The sequence below is a fragment of the Triturus cristatus genome, chromosome 2_1 (genome assembly GCF_964204655.1).
Source record: "Triturus cristatus chromosome 2_1, aTriCri1.1, whole genome shotgun sequence".
Taxonomy (NCBI): Eukaryota; Metazoa; Chordata; class Amphibia; order Caudata; family Salamandridae; genus Triturus; species Triturus cristatus.
The window spans coordinates 426,248,040-426,273,822 of NC_140581.1; the positions used below are offsets into that span (position 1 = coordinate 426,248,040).

A 25,783-nucleotide genomic window follows, 5' to 3' on the forward strand; every position below is an offset into this window, starting at 1 on the left:
CACCGAGAGGATGACAGGTTGTACCCAGATTTGACTTGGGCAAAGGATGATTGAATTCAAATTGAAAGCAGATTAGGGAGTAGGCCAAGCTCCAGTACAGGGATGGGCTTATAAGGATAACAGACCCTATGTTGACATAGAAATTTAATGGAAAGATTGTAATGTTCAGAAGGCCCGAGCCCTAGTAGACACCAGAGAGGAGGTCGCTTTGATATATGGAAATCCAAAAACGTTTAAAGTACAGTATTTCACCATCACAGGTTTGGGCAGAAAAAGGACACCGCTGTGCAAACAAAGGTCCAAATGAAAACAGGGAGAATACCAAAAGAGAGTACACTGTATTGATAGTGCCCCTCGCTGAATATATTATTGGAATTTATATTTTGAACGGAATGACTCTGTATTTGGGTGCTATCAATTTGGATAAAAAAGGTATATTTCAATGGCCGCCATAAGGGTGGGTTACTTGAAGATTCCTCCAGTGAAGTAGCCCCAGGCTACTAAAGTCATTCATTTGAAATAGTACAGAATTCCAGGAGGGCATGAGGAGATCAGTGTGACTATACAAGACTTGATAGAGGCAGGGGTGGTGATTCCAATAATTACTAGGGGTGGGCGGAATTTGCGTTGTTGCCTAATGCAAATTATCGCGAAATTGCTCTAAATCTCTGCAAGCACGCGGAACTTTCGCGAAGACGCGAAGATTGCTTTTCCCGCCCGTTCGCGATGTGTTTTTGCGCGCTTGCGGGGAAATATATCTCTAACTTGTCCATGCGGTCGCTAATGGGCGCGGCCATCTTGCTCGTGGTGCTTATTTCCTGTTCCAGGTCGAATGACGTGTTCGCGATCGCAAACTCTCGCGGGATAGTGCGACCGGCTATCAACAATCCAACATCTCGTGGTGCACGCGAACGGATAGGAAAACTTGTCGACGAACGCAGGGATCCCGTAGGTCGCTACCGCGCGCACGAGAACACATTTTTAAAGCGCAACAAGAAAATACTTCCACTTTCGCAGCAGATTGCGGAAGTTGCGACATCTCCACGTTCTCCGCAGAACGCGGAAATGCCAAAACTTCGCAACTTCCACGAGCGGAACGGATATTTTCACCCAGGCCTAATAATTACTGCCTGGAATGACTCCATGAGGCTTGTGCGAAAAAGTGACAATAGTTGACGCATGGCAGTTGATTATCGTGTATTGAACAAGCACACGCCTCCTTTGACTGCCGATGTCCTAGATACGATTACCTTAATTGAGAAACTACAGCAGCATCCTGGGACCTGGTATGCAACTAGATATTGCCTGTGCTTTTTTTTCTATACCAATAGCCCCCAAGACCCAGGAGTGATTTGCTTTTTCATGGGCTGGTAGGCATAACATGTTTCAAAAGCTACCTCAAGGGTATTTGCATTGTACTAGCAGATTCAGCTGGACAGGATTATGGAACATTTGCAGAGTAAAGGGTGGGAGATAAATCCCACAAAAGTTCAGGGACCCTCTCAAAATGTGATGTTTTTGGTATCCAATGGCATCAGGGACACAGAGAGATGGTGCCACAAGTGAGACAAAAGATCAAAGAATTTGCTGTGCCACGAAATAGGAAGGAAGCTCAGTTTCATTGGATTGTTTGGTTTTTGTAGACAGCACATCCCTCACTTGAGTCAGATTTTGGCACCTTTGTACAAGGTTACGCGAAAGAAAAACGAGTTTGAATGGGGAGAGCAGCAACAAAATGCATTTGAATCAGCAAAATATGCTATACAGAGCATACAGAGCGATTTGGATTTGTGGCCAGTGCGAGAGGGGTATCTTGAGATGAATGTGACAGTACAAGGGCCGTATGCTAATTGGAGCCTATGGCAAAAAGCAAGGAAAGACAAGGGTGCCTTTAGGATTTTGGACAAAGAAATTACCATATGCTGGAGAGCGGTACACTCCCTTTGAAAAACAGTTGCTGGCATGTTATTGGGCCCCAGTGGATACTAGGCAGTTGACCCTAGTGCACAATGTGATTTTGAGACCTGAAATTACTATAATTCAATGGGTGATATGTTCCCCAAGAGCAACAGAATAGGGCATGCACAAAAAGCCAGCATAATCAAGTTGAAATAGTACATACAGGACAGGACCGAGAAGATCCCATAAGCACTGCAGTGTTGAATAAGCAGGTGGCGCAAGCCCCAATGGGAGATACAGAGTTGTTGCATGATGTGCCTCAGATACATGAGTCCCCTGTGAAGTAGGGTGAGCCGTTTGCAGAATTGTCTTCAGAAGACAGGAGGCATGTGTGGTTCACTGATGGCTCAGCGAGGTATGTAGGGCTAAGAGCTACTGGAAAGCGGTGTCATACAATCTTGTGACAAAGAAATTGTTGACCACCACTGGAGAGGGAAAGAGTAGCCAGTTTGCAGAACTATATGCTGTGTATCAAGCCTTGAATCAAGAACTGCCAGTTAAGTGTCATATATACACTGACTTTTGGTCCACCGCCAATGGGTTAGCCACTTGGCTTCCCACATGGCATGCCCCATAACTGGCTGATACCTTTGAAAGAAGTGTGGGGTAAAGAGTTGTGGTAAGAGATCTGAGAAATGCTACCACAAAGCACAGTTACTGTGTATCATGTAGAAGCTCAATGTCCCACCAATTCACTTCACCATTGGTTTAATTCCCTTACAGATGACAAAGCTTAAATCTCAGAGGATGAGGTGGCAACGCAGGATTCTGGTTTGGTGGAAATTGCTCAGTGGGCACATGTAAAATGTGGACACCTAGGAGAGAAGCCACTAACAGGTAGGCAGAGAATAGAGGGATGCATATTCCCCTAGATTTAGTCAGCATACCCAACACAGACCAGTCCCACAGATAGTGACAGGTCAGCTAGGCAGAGGAAAATTACCAGCACAGATCTGGCATATTGACTACATTGGGCTCAGGCCAACTAGTTGAGGATGTCAATATGTGTGCATGGAGATTGGCACATACTCTGGATACTTGATAGCATTTACATGTAAATGTGCTACTCAGTTGAACATACTGAAAATGTTAGACTTGTTGATTTTGTACTATAGAATTCCACTGCAGATCCAAAGAGATAACAGGTCTCATTTTAAAGGTAAATTGGAGCAAGATTATTGTGCACAACACAACATCGAGTGGGTTTTTCGCATTCCATCCTACCCTTAGACTGCGGGTTTGATAGAACGCATGAACGGATTGTTGAAAGATCATATGAGAAAGTTATCTGAAAGGTCATTAAAAAATTGGAGAGAACATTTCAATGAAGCTTTACAGATATTGAACAATGGACCCTTGGCAAAAGCAGAGACCCCTTTGATGCGGATGCTAACCCCAGCTTTGCAGATTCAGCCTCATGTGGCCACTAATACTATTCTGTATTGGTAGACAACTATTGGAGCCATGGCTCCATACTGGGCGACACCAGAGGCTGCAGGTCTTGATTTGCATTCTTTGAAACTGTACAGACTTAAACCAAGAGATGTAGCACTCATTGAGACAGGAGTGGGAGTCCAGATTCCATGGGAGCACTTTAGATTGATCACCCCTCAATCTGGGTCGGCTCTCTAAGGCGTTCGAGTGCTGTGAGGTGTGATTGATTCAGACATTCAAGGTGAGATTGAGGTTATCTTACTGAACAGTTGAGACGCTGATTTGATAATACAAACTAGAGACAGAATTGCTCAAATAGTGATTATGTGAGTATACCGAGGGACAGTCAAGAGGGGACTGCCCCAGCCCTTCTCACCGGTGCGAGGGGAAGGAGGGTTTGGCTACAAGACAGGAACCCAGGGGCCAAATAGTCCCTCCGAACAGACAGAAATTATTTCAACAAGAAGGGACAATGTTCTGTTAATCATGAAACTAGGGCACGAGAAGTTTTCTAAAATTAAGCTGATTTGGACTAACCATTCTGCTATTCTGTTTCTTTTACCTCTGCCATTTTTAAAGCCTCTGCAAAACCACCTCTCCTTTCCTTTGAAAGAGCTTGGTCAAACCGTTCAATACCTATGGTTTCCAGTTCTTCCTATCCTCACTCTCAGGTGTTACTGGCAATGTGGTTTCTCATCATTCACAATGAAACGCAGTCTTTAATTTACTGAGGCATAATCTCTGTGCCACCTTTCTCCTCTGACCTTAACGAGATAAAAAAGAATGTAAACATCTGGAAAGATAAACGCAGCTTTCCTGTGACATTGCACAGTGAACCACCTATCATAAGCTTTTCGAGTCTTACAAGAATTGTGTTTTAAATGCCTATGCACCCTGCCATCAAAAACAATTAACTGAATCTTCAAATCCTACTTGAACGTTCTATAGAATGCTCAACTCTTTATCTTCTCTATCTGTCGCAGCTCTCCTCTCCAGCCATCTCTGGACCTATGCATACCCCTTTCTGACTTCCAATTCAAAACCTTTTGACAATCTCTTCTCTGCTATTTACAGATCCTTCCCCCAAGACAATGTCAACAACATTGACTTGCACTCAGCTGTGAATAGCCAACCGTTGTTGCCACTGCTGGTTGAATTTAAAACTGTGACCGGCGAACAGGTATCAGAAGCTAAGATCAAACCAGACTCCCCAGCAGATCCTCTTCCTCCTCGCTTTTTTATGCAACTAGCAACCCTGTTGATAAAGTTATCAGAGATCTTTAATTTGTCATTAGACCAAGCTACGGTGCCGATAAGATGGAAAACAGCTCAAGTCATACCTATCCTGAAAAAGCCAGCCCTAGATCCCAGAGATCCACAATAATTTTGGACTGGGTTTAGACTTTGGTGTCTTGTTCTGGTGATTGATTGGTTTTGATACCTGTATGAGTGTGTGAGGTTCTTATTTGTGCCAAAAAGGGGAATCTTTCTTTGGACTATAGTCTTTTGGTGCTCTACCCTTTTTGTGGTATAGGGCCCCTCTCTTCCACTTTGTATTATCGTAGTACAGCCTTTGGCTGGAGAGTCTCCTTTTGGAGGTGTTTCACATGAGCTTAAAGGCCATGGATCACTTTAAGACGTTTGGCTTTAGTGACGATCAATTTAATAAGATCATTAATACTAAGAATGGTAATAAAATCACAGTTATGTCCGGCAGAGGAGAGAACTGGGGCAAACTGGTTAGTCTAAAAAAGAAGTTGATTCGCACAGAAGCACATGCAGATTTCCTTATAGAATATGTGAAGTCTGGTACAATCCCCATGGGCCTACAGGTTCGCAATGAACCTGGTCTCTTTATAGAGAACAAGAGATTCTTAGAAGTATGGATGCAGATCTCCAATAGGTGCAGTAGGGATTGGATGCTCCTTATCATCGAGACAGCGCAGGAGCTTATTATTATTGAAAAAGAATCTATAGAAAAGTTGGAGCTGGAACTGAAAGATAGCACAGGAGTGGAAGATGCTAAAAGAAAATTAGAGGAGATTAATAGAGACATCGAAGGTTATAGAGATTACCTTATAAATAAAAAGACCAATAAACTCAAAAAAGACATAGAAAGATTTAGTGCAGAAGGAGCCTACCCATACCTCAATGAAAAATACTATCAACAAAAACAGGAGCAAGGTTGAGAGAGACCGTACAACAGACCCATATATAGGAGAGGGGGAAGAAAACAAGTCACCTTTTCTGACACATCAGGTTCCAGCAGCGAGGAGGAGATGGCCCATAAAGATGATAACAGCAACAGGAGTAATTTTGTTGAATCAGGTCCACCGTCTTTTTTAGATCAGAGACCAAGGCGGGGACAAAGATTCAATTCGAATCAGGGGAGGGGACAACAATTCCGGGACCCTCCCCCCCCACAACAAGAATATTTGAGAACGGGAAACCAACGCTATTGGCGTCAGACGGAACACCAGTGATTAATTTATCTAACAGAAACCTCACAGAAATAGAGACTAGAGTATTGAGTAAAGGGTTTAGTTTTGTTCCATCTACAGGGATCAATAAATACCAATTGGAAAAAGATTTACTAGCTTTTTTTAGGAAAATCAGACTCAAAAGATTCTTTGAGGATCGCCCTGTTAGGGTTAGTAACAATGTTTCTGGCTTTAAACCTAGGTCCTCTTTTACCCCTACCCTAGCTATGGTGAGCAAAAATCATGAGATTTTTGAAAAGGCTGTTGAAAGTGGTATACAATCCATTTCATCTGAGAACCCCAGACAATTTGACTAGAATATGACCAGAGAAGAAAAGCAGTCCCTTAAATCTTTGAAAGAGGAATAGAGGTTAACAATAAAATCTGCAGATAAAGGTGGAGGAGTTGTGGTGTTCAATACCTCTGATTATGAACAGAGGATGCTTGAAATGCTTGCGGTGATAGAACACTATGAACCCATTTCCAGAAATCAACTGGCGAAGCTGACTAGTGATTGTTGCAAACGTCTGACTGAAGCTAAGGAAAGTCAATGGATTTGTGAAGAGGAATTTAAATTCCTTAATAATGAAGAACCGAGGATTCCCGCTCTGTATGGTCTCCCTAAAATTCACAAAAATCGTGATAACCCACCCATGAGTCCTATTGTCAGCAGTATCAACTCACTGACCGAGCCTCTAAGCAAGTATGTAGATCATTTTCTGCGACCCATAGTTATAGATCTTAAATCATATGTGAGGGATTCTTCACATATGATCTCTCTCCTTGAGGGTAAGGCGTTTTGTGGGGAGACTCAATGTCTAGTTACCCTGGACATTGAGTCTCTCTACACCAATATTCCCCAAAATGAAACTGTAGAGGTGGTTCGTAGAGCTATTGAGGGTATTGACCTAGAAGGAGTGGAGAAGAACTTTGTGGTTGACTGTGCCAGGATGGTACTTATGAACAATATTTTTCTATTTAAAGATCATCTCTTTAAACAAAGGAAAGGTACGAGCATGGGGGCGACCTGTGCGCCGAGCCTAGCCTGCCTCTATGTTGGAGAATTTGAGAACAAACATATTTTTAACGAACTTGCTCCCTTCTTTGAAAATGTGGTTGGTTGGTGCCGCTATATAGACGACATCTTTTTTATTTGGGATGGCGCGCCCGATCGTCTGGATGAATTTCTACTTTGGCTTAATTTGGGGGATCCCAACTTAAAGTTTACATCTCAGTCCAGCAGATCGAGGGTAGATTTCTTAGATATCTCCATTAAAGATGTTGATGGCTTTTTAGCGGTGGAACTTTTTACAAAACCGATGGCCAAAAAAACTCTGTTGCACTATTCTAGTTTCCACCCAAAATCTCAGCGTGACAATATACCGTTCAGTCAGTTCCTCCGCTTGCGGAGAAATTGTTCTGATATCAACGATTTTTACAGACATGCGGAGACTATTAAAAAGAAATTTAAGGAAAGAGGTTACCCGAAAAAACTCATCACCCATTCGTTTAAGCGTGCTAGATTCTACAATAGAGAAGCTATGTTTAATAAGACAGTTAAAAAGAATGAGGAGTCTGAGAAAGTGGTCTTTGTTAGTAACTTACCTCATATTAGCAATCGCATCAAAAACGTAATTAATAGCAATTGGCACATCATCAACAATGAGGAAGAAAGAAAATTAGAGAGACCTATTTTTGCTTTTAAGAGAAATAAGAACTTGAGGAACGAGCTAGTCCATACTTATAGAGAGAGCCTGGGCAAAGTACAAAGTACTTTGGATAGAGCCCCTGCATTGGGAAATGTGAAGTGTGGTACATGCAATGTTTGTTCTCTATGTGTCGAATCGGACACATTGGAACACAACGGACGCATGGTCTCTTCGAGATCTCTGAACAATTCTAGGAGCAAAAATATTGTGTATTTTCTCCGCTGCCCTTGTGGTAAAGGCTATGTGGGTGAAACTGGCAGGGAGCTTAGAATTAGACTCCAAGAACATCGCTCTGCCATTCGAACCAGGAAAGCCAATGCCCCCTTAGTAACCCAATTTATCAAAATGGGTCATAATGATTCTGACATACAGTGGTTTATACTGGAGAAGATTTGGATAGGGCCCCGCGGAGGGAACATGGAACAAAAAAGGAAACTTAGAGAGCAATGGTATATCTCGCTCTTTAACACAGTTCGGAATGGCCTTAACTCTAGGGAGGAATGGGATCGCCTGATTAGATAATAGGATTATCCGTAATAAAGCCAGTATTTATCACTAGGACGTGGTCTTCAGGGTAGATTTGACTGTTCTGTTTTAGTGAACTCAGGTCCTCGCTTGCATAGATTAGGCGTGTCTGGGTTTTGCTTTTTGTTTTTCCACCTTCTATAAATACTAGGTACTTTTGTGGATGCAGTTTTTTGGATGAGATCTCTTTTCTCCCCACATACCTCCATCTTTAATTAGAGAGTTGGAGTGATTCCTTAATAAATATCTATTTATGCCATATCTCACATGGGTTGTTCTGGAGCAGTCACACCCACTATTTTGTATTTCGTTGTAATTGGCCGGTCTCTGGTTTTGGCATTTACTAATGTCTGCCGCATGAGCTCGACATTTTTTACTTGCCTGTGGAGGTGTTTTGCTGTAAGGGTACTCGTTACCTTTGTGTAATCTGTCGCTTGCCGGTTTTGGCACTTAATTATGGCCGCCGTGTTTGTTCGACATCTTTACCCTCTTGAGGTAATCTCAGGGTTGTCCAATATGGCCGCGTTATCTCTATTTTCTTGTGTTGAAGGCTTTACCGGGATTATAGCCTTTGGTAAAGTTTCAATGAACCCTCATTTTTTGGTATGGCGCAGTATGAATTTGTGCAAACTTTATCGGCACAGAAACAAGATGTATCAGCCTAAACTCTCATTAGTTTGCAGCCAATCTAGGGAAGTTCAAGATGGCCGCCATTCTCGTACCCCCACGTGATCTAAGCTCATACGCTTCACAGCTGTGGTGTGTTGAGTGCTCAACCCGCGAGTAGCAAGGTATATAAAGCGGGTCATTTTGCATTAGATGTCGATACGCTTGGTTCCTGGGACCGGTTCGAGGTTTCCACGCTCGTGAACGGGGTGAGTTGAACTTAGACTCTGGTCGGTTTAGCCCTTGTTTTAGCCTCTGTGAATATGTTTCCAGAGCTTCATAGCTGTGTCTGATTAGTTGGTAGCCTTAGCAGGAGGTTAGTACATTGAAAAATATTGATTATTGTGGGCATTTTTTGTAGCTGTGTCCAAAAAGAAATAGATCTTGAGGGTTGAGGTTCCCCTTTGATTATAGCTTGCTCTAACGCTCGAGGTTTGAATAAGGGGCTCTCTTCCTTTTTCTGCCTTCGGATTAGTTGTGAAAAAGAATTTCGATATCAGTTTCTTTTCTCTTATTTCTACTGAGGTCAACTATCTAGTTACAGAGTTTCCACTCTAGTAATTGAAAGAAGGATAATTAGGTATATTGGCATATAGTAATAGATAATTACTACATGAATTTCTGATATTTGATCTTCCATGCTTCATAGAAATTTAAGAATCTCGAGAATTAATGCAAAACCGAGATCTTTTGAACAAATTGTGGATTGAAGTAACGGTTCCCCAGCAGTGCGTCACCTAAAAAGAATACAGCATCACTTTCACTACATAGGCGATCTGCATCTGGGAATGATCCTAGTTTTAAGTGAGTTGGTGACTTGTAATTACCACCATTTGGCTTGTGAGTGTGTTTATATGATACTCATGCATGGACTTTTCTTTCAATATAAGATTTGTCTATATTTTTCGTATCCTGATCGCATCCAAACACGGAATCGCTGGACGGCAGGTAATTTGAACATAGAGAGTGGTATATTATATCATTTTTATAGTGGAGAGTAAGACGGTTCACTAACTATGACTGCTCCAATCTCTCTAGAACAAGAGGCCAACTCCTATATGTTCCCATTGAATGAAGCGCATTCCTATATAAATAAAGGGCAAGGATTCCATTAGTACCTACCTCTTGGATGTACTGGGAAACCCATAAGGTAAAAACCCTTATTAAGCTTAGTTTAGTCTTCAATAAACTACAATAAGAATTGTGTGAGTATGGTTTGACTAGAACGGGTGTCCAAGGGAATTGTTGGGCATGAATGGTGTGTATGATGAATCACCAGAATAACCACACTGCTGTATCTTCCAATGGTTTTTGGTGTTTGATAGATCCTCGGGTGGAACCAATTGACTTAGATAGAACTGTCCTTATAATGATTAATTTTGTTAAAATTTGTGAGAGGTGATATCATGTGTTTTTTAGATATGTATATACAATGTACAAATGCCAATGTTTTTAATGTTGAATTTTTATGATTTAATTTAGATTGATTGTACCTCGGGAGATTATAATAAATTGTCCTGACGAAGGTGGTCTTCTATCCATAGACTTCCACCGAAACGCGTCGACGCACGTCATAGAAGGCAGACTATAGATTGGAGTGACATCTGTTCTCTGAATAATTAAATATCTGTATCTTCACTGAGGAGAATAGTTGATCCGGGTCTTATGTCTTCCTTTTCATTTTGGATAAGAAAACATCTTTCTTACTTGTGTTCTCCCTATGTTTTGAACTGTTTTTTTATTGTCTTTTCTATTGCTTGTTTACTGTGTAGTAAATATAATATCAAGATGTGTTTTAACGTTTTTAATTCTGTCACACATTTCTGTTATTGTGTCAATATTTTTAATAAAATACAGGAATTCTATCCACAATAATTTTGGACTGGGTTTAGACTTTGGTGTCTTGTTCTGGTGATTGATTGGTTTTGATACCTGTATGAGTGTGTGAGGTTCTTATACGTGCCAAAAAGGGGAATCTTTCTTTGGACTAGATCCCAGAGAACCAGGCAATTACTGTCCCATCTCGCTACTGCCCTATTTCGGGAAGGCACTCGAATCCTTGGTAAAGAAACAACTTACTGTCCATCTGGAAAGTCATGGACTTCTTGATCCATCGCAATCAGGATTCCGGTCGGCGCATAGCACCGAAACCGCAGTAGTAGAGATGGTTGACAACATCAGGCTGGCTTTGGATAAAAGAGAATCAGCTATGCTGGTTCTTTTGGACCTGTCTGCCGCTTTCAACACCATCTCCCATGACATTCTAGAACAACGGCTCTGAGAGATGGGGGTCCGGGGGAAAGCTCTGGACTGGTTTAAAAACTATCTAAAGGATCCACTACTGTGCATATAGATACCCTAGCCTCATGCAGCAGACCACTAAGCATTGGAGTTCCTCAGAGGTCAATCCTGAGCCCTATGCTTTCTAATCTTTATGTAACACCGCTGGCCAGGATAATCAGGTCTCATGGGTTTGAGGTTGTGTCATATGCTGATGACACCCAGCTGTTGATCACATTTGGTCCTGACCCAACAGTCACAATGATCCAGTTTAAAAACAGTCTGACCCACATCAACAACTGGATGGGCAACAATAAATTACAGCTAAACGGCAGTAAAACCGAGATCATTCTATTCGGTAGGGGCGAAGAGTACTGGTCTAACAGCTGGTGGCCTCAGGCATTGGGCTAATGCCTGTCCCCTAAACAAGCAGTCTGCAACCTTGGAATAATGATTGACAACAAGTTATCCATGAAAAATCATGTCAATCTTGTGCTGGGTACATGTTACATGCAAAAACAACAATTGATGGACAGAATGCAGAACAATGTCATACATTCACCCCAATACAGAGATCTGAGCCTAAATTCATTGTTTTTTTGCTCACCATGCCATTCCAGTTTGAACCCAGCCATATGCAAATCAGTCTTGACCCTGTGCCTCATGGGAACAGTCCAGCCCGAACTGCCAAGGCAGGTCCTCCCTGGACTGGAAATAAGCATCCTAGGACCGGTTTCGGGGTTTCACCCCTCATCAGCCAGGATAGCTTGATTCCAGTGGCATGGAGAGCATGGGACCCACGTCTGAGCATACCCGTCCCACTCGGGGTGACAAATGCAAAAACAAAAATTGATGGACAGAATGCAGAACAATGTCATACATTCACCCAAGTACAGAGATCTGGGCCTAAATCCATCATTTTTTTGCTCACCATGCCATTCCAGTTTGAACCCAGCCATATGCAAATCAGTCTTGATCCTGTGCCTCATGGGAGCACAGTCCAGCCCGACCTGCAAAGCCAGGTCCTCCCTGGACTGGAAACAAGCATCCTAGGACCGGTTTCAGGGTTTCACCCCTCTTCAGCCAGGATAGCTTGATTCCAGTGGCATGGAGAGGACGGGACCCATGTCTGGGCATACCCGTCCCACTCGTGATATGTTACGGGATTTTGCAGAAGCTACGCAAAATCTTTAAATGGTTACCTATCGAAGCCAGGAAGCCTCTGGTCCAGGGCTTAGTTGTAAGCCGCATGGATTATGGGAATGCTTTACTAGCATCCATAAATGAAGACCTCATTTCTGAACTGCAAATTCTGCAGAATACTGCGGCCAGACTGATCTTAAATTTACCCCCAAGATCCCCCTCAGTCCCAAGTCTGAGGTCCCTCCACTGGCTTCCAGTCAGAAAAGAGGTCACTTTAAAATCCTGTGCCTAACTCGTAAAAGTATTTATGGTACCGGACCTGGTTATTTAGCAAAAAAAATTAAAAGATATCAGCCAGAAAGAACATTAAGGTCCAGTTCAAACTCTCTTCTTACCCCATTGCGCGTCCGCACCGCACGTAATGGGGGTTGATCCTTTTCTTTTCTCGACTCCCATCTCTGGAACAGGCTGCTGTTTTATCTTGTTTCTATCGCGGACAACCAGCGTTTCCGCAAAGAATTGAAAACGTGGCTGTTTGACCAGAAATAATGCAACTGGATATGACCTCCAGTCTTTGGAATCTCCGCAAGCGCCACGAGACCTACTGGTGATATGCGTGCTATATAAGATTCTCTGACTTGACTTGACTTCTCCACTCAAAAGGCAATGCATCTTGCCTCTTTCCCAATAGAAGCTAATCTGACTAAATCCGCATTGCGAAGCTGTACTCTTTTCACTCTTGACAACATTACTTCAAATATGTCTTATATTTCCTGTTTCTCCTTTCACACTTGTCCAACTCACATTATGCAAATGCTAAAAACCTTTCCACATTCAACACTTGTATACCGTTCTCTATTTCCTTAGTGGTCGAGTTCCAGAAATATGGAAATAGGTTATAGTCGTTGCATTTCTAAACCAATTGTCTGGGAACTTTGTCGTTCTATCTGATTATAGGTCTATTGCCTTACTTCCTTTCACTGTGAAGATTGTTGAAGGCTGGGTTAGTACTCACCATTCTGTTTATTTAGATGTCTTTTGTTTTGATCATTATCTATCTGATGTCAGATCTGGCTATGGAAAGGAAGGGGCACCAATGTACCAATGTACCCCAAACAGATCTGGCTATGGGACAGAAACTGTCCTCGCAGAAGTATTTAACAAACTCCATATATCCCTAGACAAGGATTCCTCACTTCCTCTGTGGCACTTGTCTTGCTTGACTTCTCTGCAGCTTTTGACATGGTCTCCCAATCCACTTGTCTACAAAGATTGCAGATGGTGAGAGTGGAGAATTGTACTTTGCACTTGCTAGGCTCCTTTTTTGACAACAGATCCCAAGCACTTATTCTGCTGAAATAGAATTCTGCTTTTAAAAGGCCCATACATGGAATCACTCAAGGCTCCTCCCTCAGTCCCACCCTTTATAATTTGGATTTTACTTTTTTGCTTGATGACACACAATTAATTCTTAGGCTGGAAGGAAGCTAAATTCTGCTTTAAAGCAAATGTAACAACTGTATGGTGGCGCTTTCTCCATGGATAGACTTGAATGCTCTCTGTTTGAATTCAGTGAAAACTGAAATATTTCAGTTTGGTTCTTCTACTTCATGGAGCTCTAGTTTGTAGACATCTGAACTGGACCTTGCTCCAAACAATTTTGACAGTGCAGAAACTAGTTATAGTTGTTGACTCCAACTTTCCTTTGTCAATCGAATTCAGAAAGTTGCCTTTTCGAGCTTCTTACTTGTTAGTACACTTAGGGCCCGATTTATTATAATTTGGCACAATACAACAACAAAACAGCGGAGGAATGCGCCATAATTGCTATGATATAGCACATTCCTGCTCTCTCTCTGAGCTGGTGCACTTGTTACTGCCAAGCACCAACGCAGGCACCCTTGCACCATGATACAAGGGTGCCTCCGTTACAGCCAGGATTGGTTTTGTACTGCACCAAAACATTCCCCAGAGGTATTTGCCTCTTTCTACGTTGTGCTGCAGAATGCAGCACACGTAGAAAGAGGAAATAACAAGAATAAATAAACATATTTCTCCTTGTTACATCACATCTTGGAAGGCATAGGCATTTTGATGCATTCCCATGTTTACTAGTCTTAGTAAATCAGTGAATGCGCCAAAAACCATGGGTGGATGCAAGGGAACACCCACGCTCCACCCATGCAACGCCTTCTCCATACAGAGTAACACAAAGCAGCGACTTGCGTAGCTTTGCGTTACTCCAGATTTACTATGTCATGCGGAGCCATCTGCTTGTCATAATAAATCTGCCTATAGGGTTTGTATTGCCTTGCGCAGCCTTACATGACCCAAAGGGCAACACGTGTACTTGATAAATCTAGGCCATAGATTCTTCCCCTAATTCCTTCTTATTAGAGAAAGAGTGTACAGTCCCTTATGCTCTTAAGGTAAGACCACAGTAGGCCGCTCTACCTGGGACTACCTCAGAACTTGATTTGACGCCTACAGATCATTCAAAACACTGCTGCCCAGTTGATTCTAGGCTTAAGTAAACTATCTTAGTTTCTACGTATCAGTGCTCCCTTCACTGACTTCCTATGAAAACTGATTGTCTTTTTAAGGCCGCCTCCTCTGCTTCTGGATCATTCACTCCGCAGCTCCTTGCTATCTTCAACTCTACTTTCAGATATACTGCCCTTATGGGTCTCCCTGGTCTGCTTCCTTTTTTGTTAAGGTCCCTAAAATCTGTGAGGCTGGGAAGGGCTGCAGAGCAGATAAAAAACAGAATCCCCTACTGTTACACCTTTCTTCAATCAACTCACTATTACTTTTCCATAAGCCCCAAAAATCGCTTTTTTCTTCCATTTAACTTTTCCTTCTCCATGCTTTCATGCAGTGTACACATTTAAATCAATCAATGAATGGCAGAGAAAATTGGAGAACTTAAATTTAAAATTGAGTTCTAAGCCTTATAAGTTGGGGGACTATGTACATTGTTTGGCAACTATGTTTAGTGCAAATAACAAATGAATAGAAAAGGCATATATTACAAAAATATTCATGTTTTTTAGTAACTGTGCAGGAAATCTCCTCTTCACTGTCATTCAGGATCATCCGATTAAACTATTCGCAAGAGAGTTTCATGTTTGCCAGTGTCTAGAAAGTTTCCATGTTGGTGCTGTGACTTGGGTGCAGAGCTGTATTCCAAGCTATGATGTATTCGGGTTTATGTCCTAATTTCAGGAAGGATCTTCCATGAATATTTCAGATGGCCAAGGGCAGAGTGAAAGCATGGAGGGAGTATCTAGTGTAAAGAATATAATCCAATGAGTAGGTGCGTCAAAAGGCAGCACAAGTTTCACAATTTGAGAATGTTCATGTAGGTGTAAGTTGGAGGAAGTTTCACCCCATGAAGGGGAATAACGGACACCACTGCATCCCCCACGGTGAGGGGGGGACTTATCTAGACGGAAAGGGTGCCCCCTCAGCTTGTCAGCTTGAGGGTATAGGCATTGTGAGGGGCCCCCTCACCATTCCTTGCAGGGGGCCGCCCCTAAGGTTCCCTTATGCCACTACCCCATGAAAAAGTAATTTATGCAGAAGAAGAATCTAAATTGGCAGATGTAGTCTGAATGTTTTCTGAATAGATGCTAAAGGGGGTGGAGGGTCTTAAACTTTGTACACTTTAATTAAGAACTTGCATAATGTTTGGTATTTTAGAGGCACCTGGGTTGAAGCATTTCTGATCAGCTTAATATGGCTGCAATGCCTAGTACACACCTAGCTTTTATTTGTAATTTTTGGGGGGATACCCTACAAAAACATAATCCCATGGATGTTCCATAACATTTTACATAAGAGGTGTAGAGGAAGATAAACATCTATACTTACAAAGCAAGTTAATGAGCAGTGGAATTCATATTCATTCAATTAAACGAAAGAGAATATCTATAGTTGTCCAATCTTTCTAAACACAGAATTGTGCAGCATGAGCCCTCTCTGAGGTCAGAGAAAGGAGGGAGATAGTGAAATGTAGGTGAGGGCTCGTGAAGCTGGGTAATCAGCAGTGGTGGATCCTCCGCTAAGGCAGAGGAGCATCGCCCCACTGCTTCACCTGCAAGCTAAATACAAAAAACAAAATGATAATAAAATTCCGTTATCATTTTGCTTTTTGTATTCAGCTTGCAGTTGTAGGGGTGGGCTGGCATGGGCTCCTTGCGCCTCACAGGGAGGAGGAGTGGTGGCTGCACCAAAAGTGCGCATGACGCTTTGGCCGGCCGTCTCTGGCCGGCCAAATCATCATGCGCACTGCATGTTCTCCACCCAGGCTGCATTACAGACTGAGTGGAGAACATGCCCAGCCTGCCAGCCCCTGTCTGAGTGTCGAACCACGGCGCTCGGACCAATCACAAATCTGCTAAGGCAGCGTTATGATTGGCCAGGGAATTCTGGGAGGCTGGGTGCTTCGTTTCCTGGTTCCAGGGTGCTCCAAAGAGGACGGAGGAGAGGCAATAGTCGGCGGTATGAAGGTAAGTGGTATTTTAAAATGTTATTTATTCCCCCCCTCCCTTGATCCCCCCGGCCCACCACCCCTTTTGGGTAGCAGCCGCTACTGGTTATCAGGAGGTGTTCTGAGTTGATCTTTGAAATAAACAAAGGACTACTATGTCTTGTGTTTCTAAGGGGGCTTCCCAGTGTAGTTGCTGGTGTCAGCCAGGCAGCAGTTTAACTTAGAATGAACGTTAGTTTTCAGATCTTTTTTAGTCGAAAAGGGTGTCAACCGACTGAGTAGCAGAAAGTGAGGAGAGAAGTACTTTTTATAAACTTGTTTGCAAGGTAAGATGCTCTCGCTGCTCCACACTGAGGGCCATGTAGAGTTTTTGGTGTGGGTGAAAAAAGGATTGTGTTATAGCTTGTTTGGCCAATTGTCTTTCCTTATCCATCTGTCTACACCTAAACTGGGCCACTTTGGATTTCATTCCTGGGGTGATCAGAATGTGTTACGTATGGAACTGAAAACGTATGTTCTTACCTCTTCACCACAAAAAAACAGGTACCGCCACATCCAATGATGCTAAGAACAATGCCGACTCCAACACCAAGTCCTGTTTTAATACTTATATTTTCACCAGGATCTATTGCAAAAATAGAAGACAAAACCAAATGCTGAAATTCATATTCAAATAAAGTACCTTCTCATAAAATGCCCCAACCAAAACTGTCACAAATACCAATGCTTCTTCACCCACCTATGGGTGACATCATAGCCTTGGTGAACCACCTTCAAGCGTTTGCAGTTTAAATGTCTTTTGCAGTCTAGTGCTTAGTGAGCGTGTGCAGATTAACAGTCAATGGATATTTGATATAAACTATCATGTATGATAGCATTTCTTTGTGTTACTCATAAAATTGATTTGTGCAAGGCAGTGATTATTGACCATAATTTACAAAATAACAATCAAAAGCAGCTTCTCTTTAGATAGAGCAGTTATATAATTTCTTAGCATTTCTTAGACGGCAAATGAAAAAGAATTATTTTCCATGCAAAAATATTACTGCATGTGTATGCTATATCAGTTATATAGTTCTGTGCTGTAACAGCTCTCCTACAGGAAGGCAGAGATTTGCAACTAGATTGTCCACTATGGACAATCAGCATGTCCTCAGACTTACTGTTATTGGAGGACTTGTTTAGTACAGGGCAAATGATCAATCAGCTTAGTTGTTGGGCATTTCTGTAACATTAATCAATTAATTTTTGTGTTAGGTTTAGACCTCTTTAACAGTGCACCTATACAAATACAGATCTTTAAAGCTGCGTTCATTGTAAGGTGTTTACAGTGTAGACAATCATTGGTAAAGCAAATAGTTGTTCTAAAACACAATCATATGTCCTTGAAAAGCTGCACTTAGCACTTTCCTGAGCCAGGCTGCAGTATATTAAGCCACTACTAGAGGTCCCTCCAGTCAGACATAGAAGTATTTGCTGTAACATGTTGTAGTACCTTAAGCCATTACTAGAGGACCCTTGTTGCAGGCTACAGTACCATAATCTATTACTAGATGTCCCTTGAGTCAGACACTAATGCCTGCTGTAGCAGGCGGCAATACTATAAGTTATTACTACAGATCCTATAGAATTCTACCACTGCCACCTCTCAGATCGCATGTTACCAAGCCTTGGGAAAACCAATAGGCATTGTTTCAATGCACAAACACATGCATTCAGATCTCTTTATCCTAGTCTCTGTGCAACTTGCCTATTTTTCTGCTTATGTCTGTGCCCTGTTTTTTTTATTCCCACGCTTGTAGGGATGGTGCCGTGCAGAAGAACATGCTTAAGGAATACAGGACACAGACATAGAAGGTGTAGAAACTGTGGGTTGTGCAGAGACAAAGCTCAAATAGTCTGTTCATGACTGTATTTGCATTGATTTCCACACTATAGCCAGAACTATTGGTATTTCCAATGCCAGGTAAATGTCTGACATTTTGCTTCACGTTACAGGAATGGTTTAATTAAAGAGTCTATCTAAGAGTGGGTACATGGAAAAGGTAAAGTCACATAAGTAAGCTTTCTTCCCAATCTGCCAATTTTCCCCACCTGCGTTATATTCTAAACCAAGATGCTCAGCATTTCAACGGTTAAAAAGAAGACAGTTTTGACTAATAGAATGCACTGTGTGGTATATTCATGAAATAGAAGATAAAATGACCATATGTGGAAGTAAAACACAATTTAACATTTTGAAAGAATCAAAATTGTAATCAATCATGTTTTTATATATAAGGAGTACAACACAAGCTAATTTTTACTTTCACAACAAAATATAGAAAATAAATTAATAGTGCTTTTTGTGGGCATTTCTGAATTTGTAGATAGCTTTTGAAATGATTTCAAAGGTTACTCCCTTCCCTCTTTAAAGAGCCTGTAGATAATGAGAATATGCCGGGAAATGCCAATGATATGAAGAACACTTGGGTCGTGACATCACGGGTACCTGGGAGAAATTTGCCCCGTGGCAGTATGGGGAGCAGGACAGATTTTCCCTGTGGGACATTCTGGTAAAACTGATGGCAAATGATGCAGTGCAAAGGTCATTGGACTAGTAAAGTGTTTATTCCCAAAATGTAATATGTCTCGAATGTGCTGTCATCATACTGTTTTAATACCAATTTAATTAGAGATAGAAAGCCTTTTGTGACGGAAACCTAGAAGCATGCTGTATAGGTTCTGGCGCCAGGGCCTGCGTCAGAACTTGTTTTGTATGACCACAAGAATGGGTTTATCCATTATCACAGCCACATCTCTGGGTGGGCACAGAGAGCTATGTTGAAGGGAAGAAAGGTTCTGCGATGTTAGTTCAGGAAGTGAGGGGCACCGTGGGATAGTTTATAGTAAAACACCTACGAAGTGCTACAGAGGTGGGTAGGGGCAACCCTGGGAACTATAACACCATTGGTTAGGAAGTGGCGAGGAGCTTCCCTAACCAACATGCTAGCACTGGGAACAAATGAGGCACCCACAGAACCCTCTCCAGAACACATCTGGACCTGTGGAAGACAAAAGAAACACTACACCTGCTGTTAAACCTGAGGAAAGGGAACCCATGGGCTGGACCTGCTTCCACTTAAACCCGAAATTGAAAAGAGGACTTAACGGTCAGTTGGCCAACCTCCTGTTAAGCTACAGGGACACAAATGCTGCATGAAGCCCACCTTCCCGAAGAGCCCAGCTAACCATTTCCAATGAGACCTGTCTTGGACCCTGCTGGTGGCTTCCCTTGGAATGAGTCCTAACTCCCAAATTATGTCTTTCATTTCCAGGGGCCCTGGGATGAGTGCAAGAGTGTACTCATCCAGCTTAAACCTAAATACTGGGACTTAAAAAAAATGTGAAATCATTTTTGCCTGGAGAACCAACAAAAGACTGGGACCAAGTGCCAAGTCAATGCGCCAAATGTGCGATGCCATTGGGCCAAAGATACAGGTTGCTCCATTCAGAGCTTTTCCATAGCAGCAAATCCATTTCAGCAAGACGTCGCAGAGAGGTTATCCGGCTTTGTGAAACCCACTAAGTCCAAAAGTAGAAATTTTCATCGAGCAAAGGCGCCAAAAGTATTCAGCCTGCGAGCGACCTTTTTCTAGGCACAAATTAGGACCTTCTTCTGCTTGGATCATTCCTGCCAAAACTCAACGGCTTCAATGGGATTTTGTCCAGCGGCTATCCAGGCTCGTAGTACCCATATCGGCCACAGTCTGCTTTCTTACCCCGCTGAGGATTTTTGACTTCCATTTCAGAGATGATGGGCCTAATTACGATGTCGAAGGGACGAGGGACTGACCGGCATCATTGCGGAATGGAACCGCCCGACCATAGGTCAGCGGTTCCACTCGCCTTATTTGGATGCGACTGCCCTATGGGCAGTTGGAAACATCCATATTTCAATTGCAACTTGGGCGGCAGGCGGAAAAGGGCCGCAGCACAAGCTACAATTGAAAAATGGATGCTTTCAAAAATCCCTGCTCCACGTGGCAGGCACTACACGGTGCAGGGTTGTTTAGGGGGCACCACAGGTGCCCCTCATGCCCCATAACAGAGGGCCAGCGGTAAGTGGGCCCTGCTAAAGGCCACCAAAGTCACTTTCTGTCTAGAAAGTGACATCGTGAACCCAACAGGAGACACAGGGCTGGCTCTGCCGTCATTATGGGATTCTCATTCCACACGCCACCCGTCGGAAGTGGAGAGGATCCCCCATGGGTTTTCCTCTGACCGCCAGTATTGTAATACGGTGGTCGTATGGAAACCATTGATGTCGGGCGGAAAGCCTCAGACTAGCTGTCGGATGGCTTTCTGCCCGACATTGTACACAGGCTCTATGTCGGAAGTTAAAACTTCTGACCAGGTCTAACCTGGTCTTTGTATTCAACCAGCGCTCCATTGTGGTTAGTCTTAACCTTTGACTTTGACTTGGTCTAGCGCGATCAGTTGCCCGCCAGTGGCACTGAGTGCTTTTTTGTGCTAAAAGTTAATTCAAACTTAAAAAGCTCATATCTCTGATTCCACTTACTGAATTTATTGTCTGTTTTATCTCATTTTGTTCGTTAAAATAATGTCTATTTTTATAAATTGGAGTGGGATTTTGATTGTGTTGAGTGGTCTGCTTTTAAGTCTTTTGGTACTGACAAATGCTTTACACATTTCTCCCAAGTTAAGCCTGTGTGCGCTGTGCTAGAGCTACCTAGGGCTAAGTTAAGGTTTAAATTATTGAGACCTAACTGGACCTGGTATGAAATTGTGACATTATTTGTTGGGGACTCATGGGGACTCATATCCTCCCCAATTAATAATCTACATTCTGACACTTCTGATTTTCATTTCTAAAATGAACAGTAGTCAGAAAGAAGGAAAGATTTATGGCAAAATGTTTATATTCTGTATGCTATAGTTCATTACAGAAAAAAAAGAATCTCTCTGCATATTACTACTCGCTCCTGCCCACAGCCTTTCATTATAGTGATTCTAAACAAGCTGGTTTTAGGTGTGTTTAATTTCCCACTACTGATTCCACTTTTATTTTTCCTTCTGCAGTAATACTGCATCTATGACATAGTAGTGACATCAACAATATTTCTGTACACAAATATCACAGCAAAAATATTGTGGTCCTAAATATTGAGTTGACATACTTACAATATAAATTAGAAAAAATATTTTCTACAAAATATTGTGGTACTGAATATTGAAATTATATAGGTATAGATATATTTTAAAGAATTTAAAATTATATTAGCTTTTAAGCAAACATTTAACTTATTATCTATATATGTAAAGAAATATAAAGATAAAGGGAATATATTTTTTTAAACTATAATACTTCAAAATTAACTTAAGGATATAAATATATAATTAACAAACTATAATTACATAAAAGTATGTTTTGTAAAAATTAAAAAATATTAATAATTAAACAATTTAAAAAACAATACATATACGTAATGTACATTTATAATACATTGCCACCCTGGGAAATGTACCTGAGTTAACTTGGTGGTTAACTGAAGGAGAGCCATCCCAGGCAGAGTTTGGCAATGCGCATTGGGAGTGCTGTAGTTTTGAAGGCCTACGGTGGCCGGCTGCAGCCCAGGCAGCTGGCAACACCTCTCGTGATCATCTCATTTACTGACAGAATTGTCTGCTGTATAGCAAGCCTAAGATCCCTGAGCAGGAAGCAACCCATGTGTTGGTGGTTTCATATTACTACCCAACCTTCCAATTGGAGTTGACTTATGATATCCCCCTGGAAGGGCATTTGGGGCAGGCCAAAACCTTTGACTGACTGGTCACCCATTTGTATATGCCTCAGATGAGGATGCAGTCAGTTGTATTCTGCAGGTCCCTTGTATCCTTCCAGGCAAGTGAGAAGTCAAGGGTAAAGCAGAAGGCTGTCCTTCCATTTCTTGTGGTGGGGCCAACACTCTACAACAGCCATATCAATACCATTACCATCCAAGCTAACATGAAATGAATAAAAGCAGCCCTTAACACATGTTTTGCTCTTACGAGAGCTCATCAGAGAGACATAGGGCCTCATTACGAGTTTGGCAGTCCTCCAGTGGTGCGACCACCACGCCGTCTGCCGGAGGACCACCAAAGCCGTGGTGTGCCTGCCTGACTCATTTCGATTGTAATCCAGGTCGGGCGGATGGTGCTGTCGCCGTGTCACAGCAGTGGACTGAAATGCTCATAGTAGAGCCTAACATGCAGCCCACCACCGTGACAGCGCCTGCGGCTTGTTCCTGCATGGTGTGGAATGCATGCCACACTGTGCGTGAACGCGGGTGCGATTACAGGGAGGCACAACATGTGCCCCCCACATGCACCTCCAAGCCCAGATCTGGCAGGAGGCCTTTCCTCTCCACCACTTTTTTCATAGCAGGCTCACCACTATGAAAAGACCAGTAAAAAGGCAACTCAGAATACACTTGACGGTGCCGGCAGCGGCGCCCACAAGCATATTCATGCTGATTGCAGACCCCCTTCCGAGCGTGAACCTTGATCCCAGCGGAGCCGGCAGTCTCGTGTCAGACACCCACCACAAGTACTGCGGTCCTGTAGACCACCATAATCGTAATTAGGCCCATAGTGCTGTTCAGACACAAGGGAGCAACAGTGACAGTGTCGTTTAGACTGGAGGGGCAATATTAAATCTGACTGCCCCCCAAAGTCTAATGCTTTCCCTACTGTTGCTTAGGTCTCTGGCAATAGTAAATCTAACCCCTCCAAAGTACAACACTTTCTCTTCTGTAGCTTAGGTTGAAGTGGGAATGGAAAATGATAACCTTTTAAGATGCAGCACTTTCCTTACTGTTTTTTGGTTATAGCAGGAGTTTTATTCCTCCAAATGTAATTTTGTTTTACTTTTTGTTTTTGGTTTCATTATTATTTTAATGGTGTTTAAATGTTTGTTAATAAAGTGTATGTAGAGTGTAAAATATATGTTCCTTTTTGTTGAATATATATCTATTTTTATTGCCTGTTGTAGTTTATTAGTTTAACTGTATTATTTTTAGCTATGTTTAGATTTTTGGGGATTTTATTTTACAATATATTTCTATTCTAATTTAATATTTGTATTTTATTTAGGAATTTTTGTGAGTATTATACATTTTAATAATGTGTTTGAATATAATTTTGATTATACAATACTTACATTATATCATTTTAATTTATTTCAGTTTTTACCCTCAGGATCTGCCTCTTCCTGGACCCTGCCTGTCCTTAAAAGCCATATGGGCCACTTTTTCAGCTTCCAGATACCGCTTACTTCCCTGAAGGAGTGCAATGAACCGTGTGGTCAGACACACCCACTCAGGCAATTCCAACATCTCCAGGTTCTCTTTCCAGATGGTGTGCTCTAGGTCATTCCCTAACAGACAGTCAACAGGCATGGCGAGACTCACAGCTAATTTAAGGAACCTGAGCCCACCCCATTCAAAGGGAACTAGAGCCACTAGATAGTGGTTCATCTGGTTTTCAGCTGTCACAACCTAATGGACTACCTTAGGGACTACCTGCTTTGAATACACGAGATGACACCTCAAAGTAGTGCAGAGGTTACCCTATTGCCCCTGGGGGACAAGGAGAAGGTATCTAAGACTCACATGTTTGACATTACTAAAAATTATAGCCAGTGGGTCACCATTAATGGGCACACTGCGGAGGCTCTGAGAGACACAGGAGCAAGTATGACTACTGTTAGGTAAATCAAACACACAAAGGTGATGAGAGGAATACTTACAATTTGTCTAACTACTAGCAATTGCTCGGGGTAACATTTAAAACCATTATTATTTTGCTCCCCATGCTACCTCAGTTTGGACCCAGCCACATGCAAATCAGTCTTGACCCTGCTCGAATAGAAACAGTCCAGCCTGAACTGTCAGGCCAGGTCTTCCATGAACTGGAACACCAGCAACCCAAGACTGGTTTCATCCTGACGCTGGACCCATACTCACTGTGCCACAGGAACCAAGCTACACCCGACTGATAAGCCCTAATCAGTGAGAAACCTGTCTTGGGTTTATTCAACTACATTTCCATTTAAAAAACATAAAACAAAAAAAAATTAAACAATCATTCTCCAATGTACCCCAGATTGCAAAAATATCTAAATATACAAATATCAAACATTAAAATGTTAAAAGATCACACAAAAACCAACAATTATTATACAGTAAAAACAAAATGCTCAGCAAAAAAATATTTGAATACATACATAAAAATGTTACATTATAAACGAAGCACAATCAATACATTAATGATGATAAATTTGAATATATTTTAACTTAAAACGGCCCATCCAATCCCCAATACACTCCAAAACCTGAAATTAAAATTGATTAAATAACTTTAAAGTGTATTTAACAAGTAAACAAATCCAAACAATTTAACAAAATAATCAATTAGCATTAATAAATGATTTAGAAAACCACTACCCACACAAACCTAAAGTAAACCCAACAACCCGAAGAAAATATAAAATATTATATTATTTAAAAAACATTACAAATATATTTAATAATAATATACATTATGAAATGAAACATAAAACAACATAATATTAAAATGATATAGTAACCTATATTTTAAACTTAAATAATATTGACAAAAAGTTTAAAATAAGATACATGTACCTTTGATTTTTGTCTGTAGTATATTTTGTAGTCACACGATATTGACCACAATATTGTAGTCAACCATAATTTTGAGTCGACTTTGACCATTGTCTCACTAGTAAACACCACAGCAAGTGTTTCCACTTTAGTTTCTTGACTTCTTCCAAACTCTCAAACATATGTGCCTCAAATTTACTTCAGAGCAGAAATAAACCCAAAACCCCAATATAAGCCAAACCACATTATCTGCTTCCAAAGAAGATGGTAGGCTTAACTTATCTCACTTCAAGAATTATCAATTGGCATTTCTTGCAAGATAAATTGGTTGGAGGTTTCAGACAAATAAACCCTTGCTGCCGAACTTTGAAAAAGATTGCAAAACAATACAATGGTTAAACTGAAAACTTGCAGGTATAATTTGAATTT

At 41.7% G+C, this 25,783-nt stretch overlaps 1 protein-coding gene across 2 annotated transcripts in view; it reads right to left on the reverse strand.

Moving 5' to 3' along the window:
• LOC146865407 (interleukin-12 receptor subunit beta-2-like) overlaps positions 1-25,783 on the reverse strand; it is a 598,479-nt gene that overhangs the window by 108,857 nt on the left and 463,839 nt on the right. For both annotated transcript variants that reach the window (XM_085631968.1, XM_085631957.1), the window contains one exon: positions 17,211-17,313. In XM_085631968.1, coding sequence (XP_085488094.1) covers positions 17,211-17,313 — 103 coding nt within the window. The remainder of the gene's footprint in view (positions 1-17,210; positions 17,314-25,783) is intronic.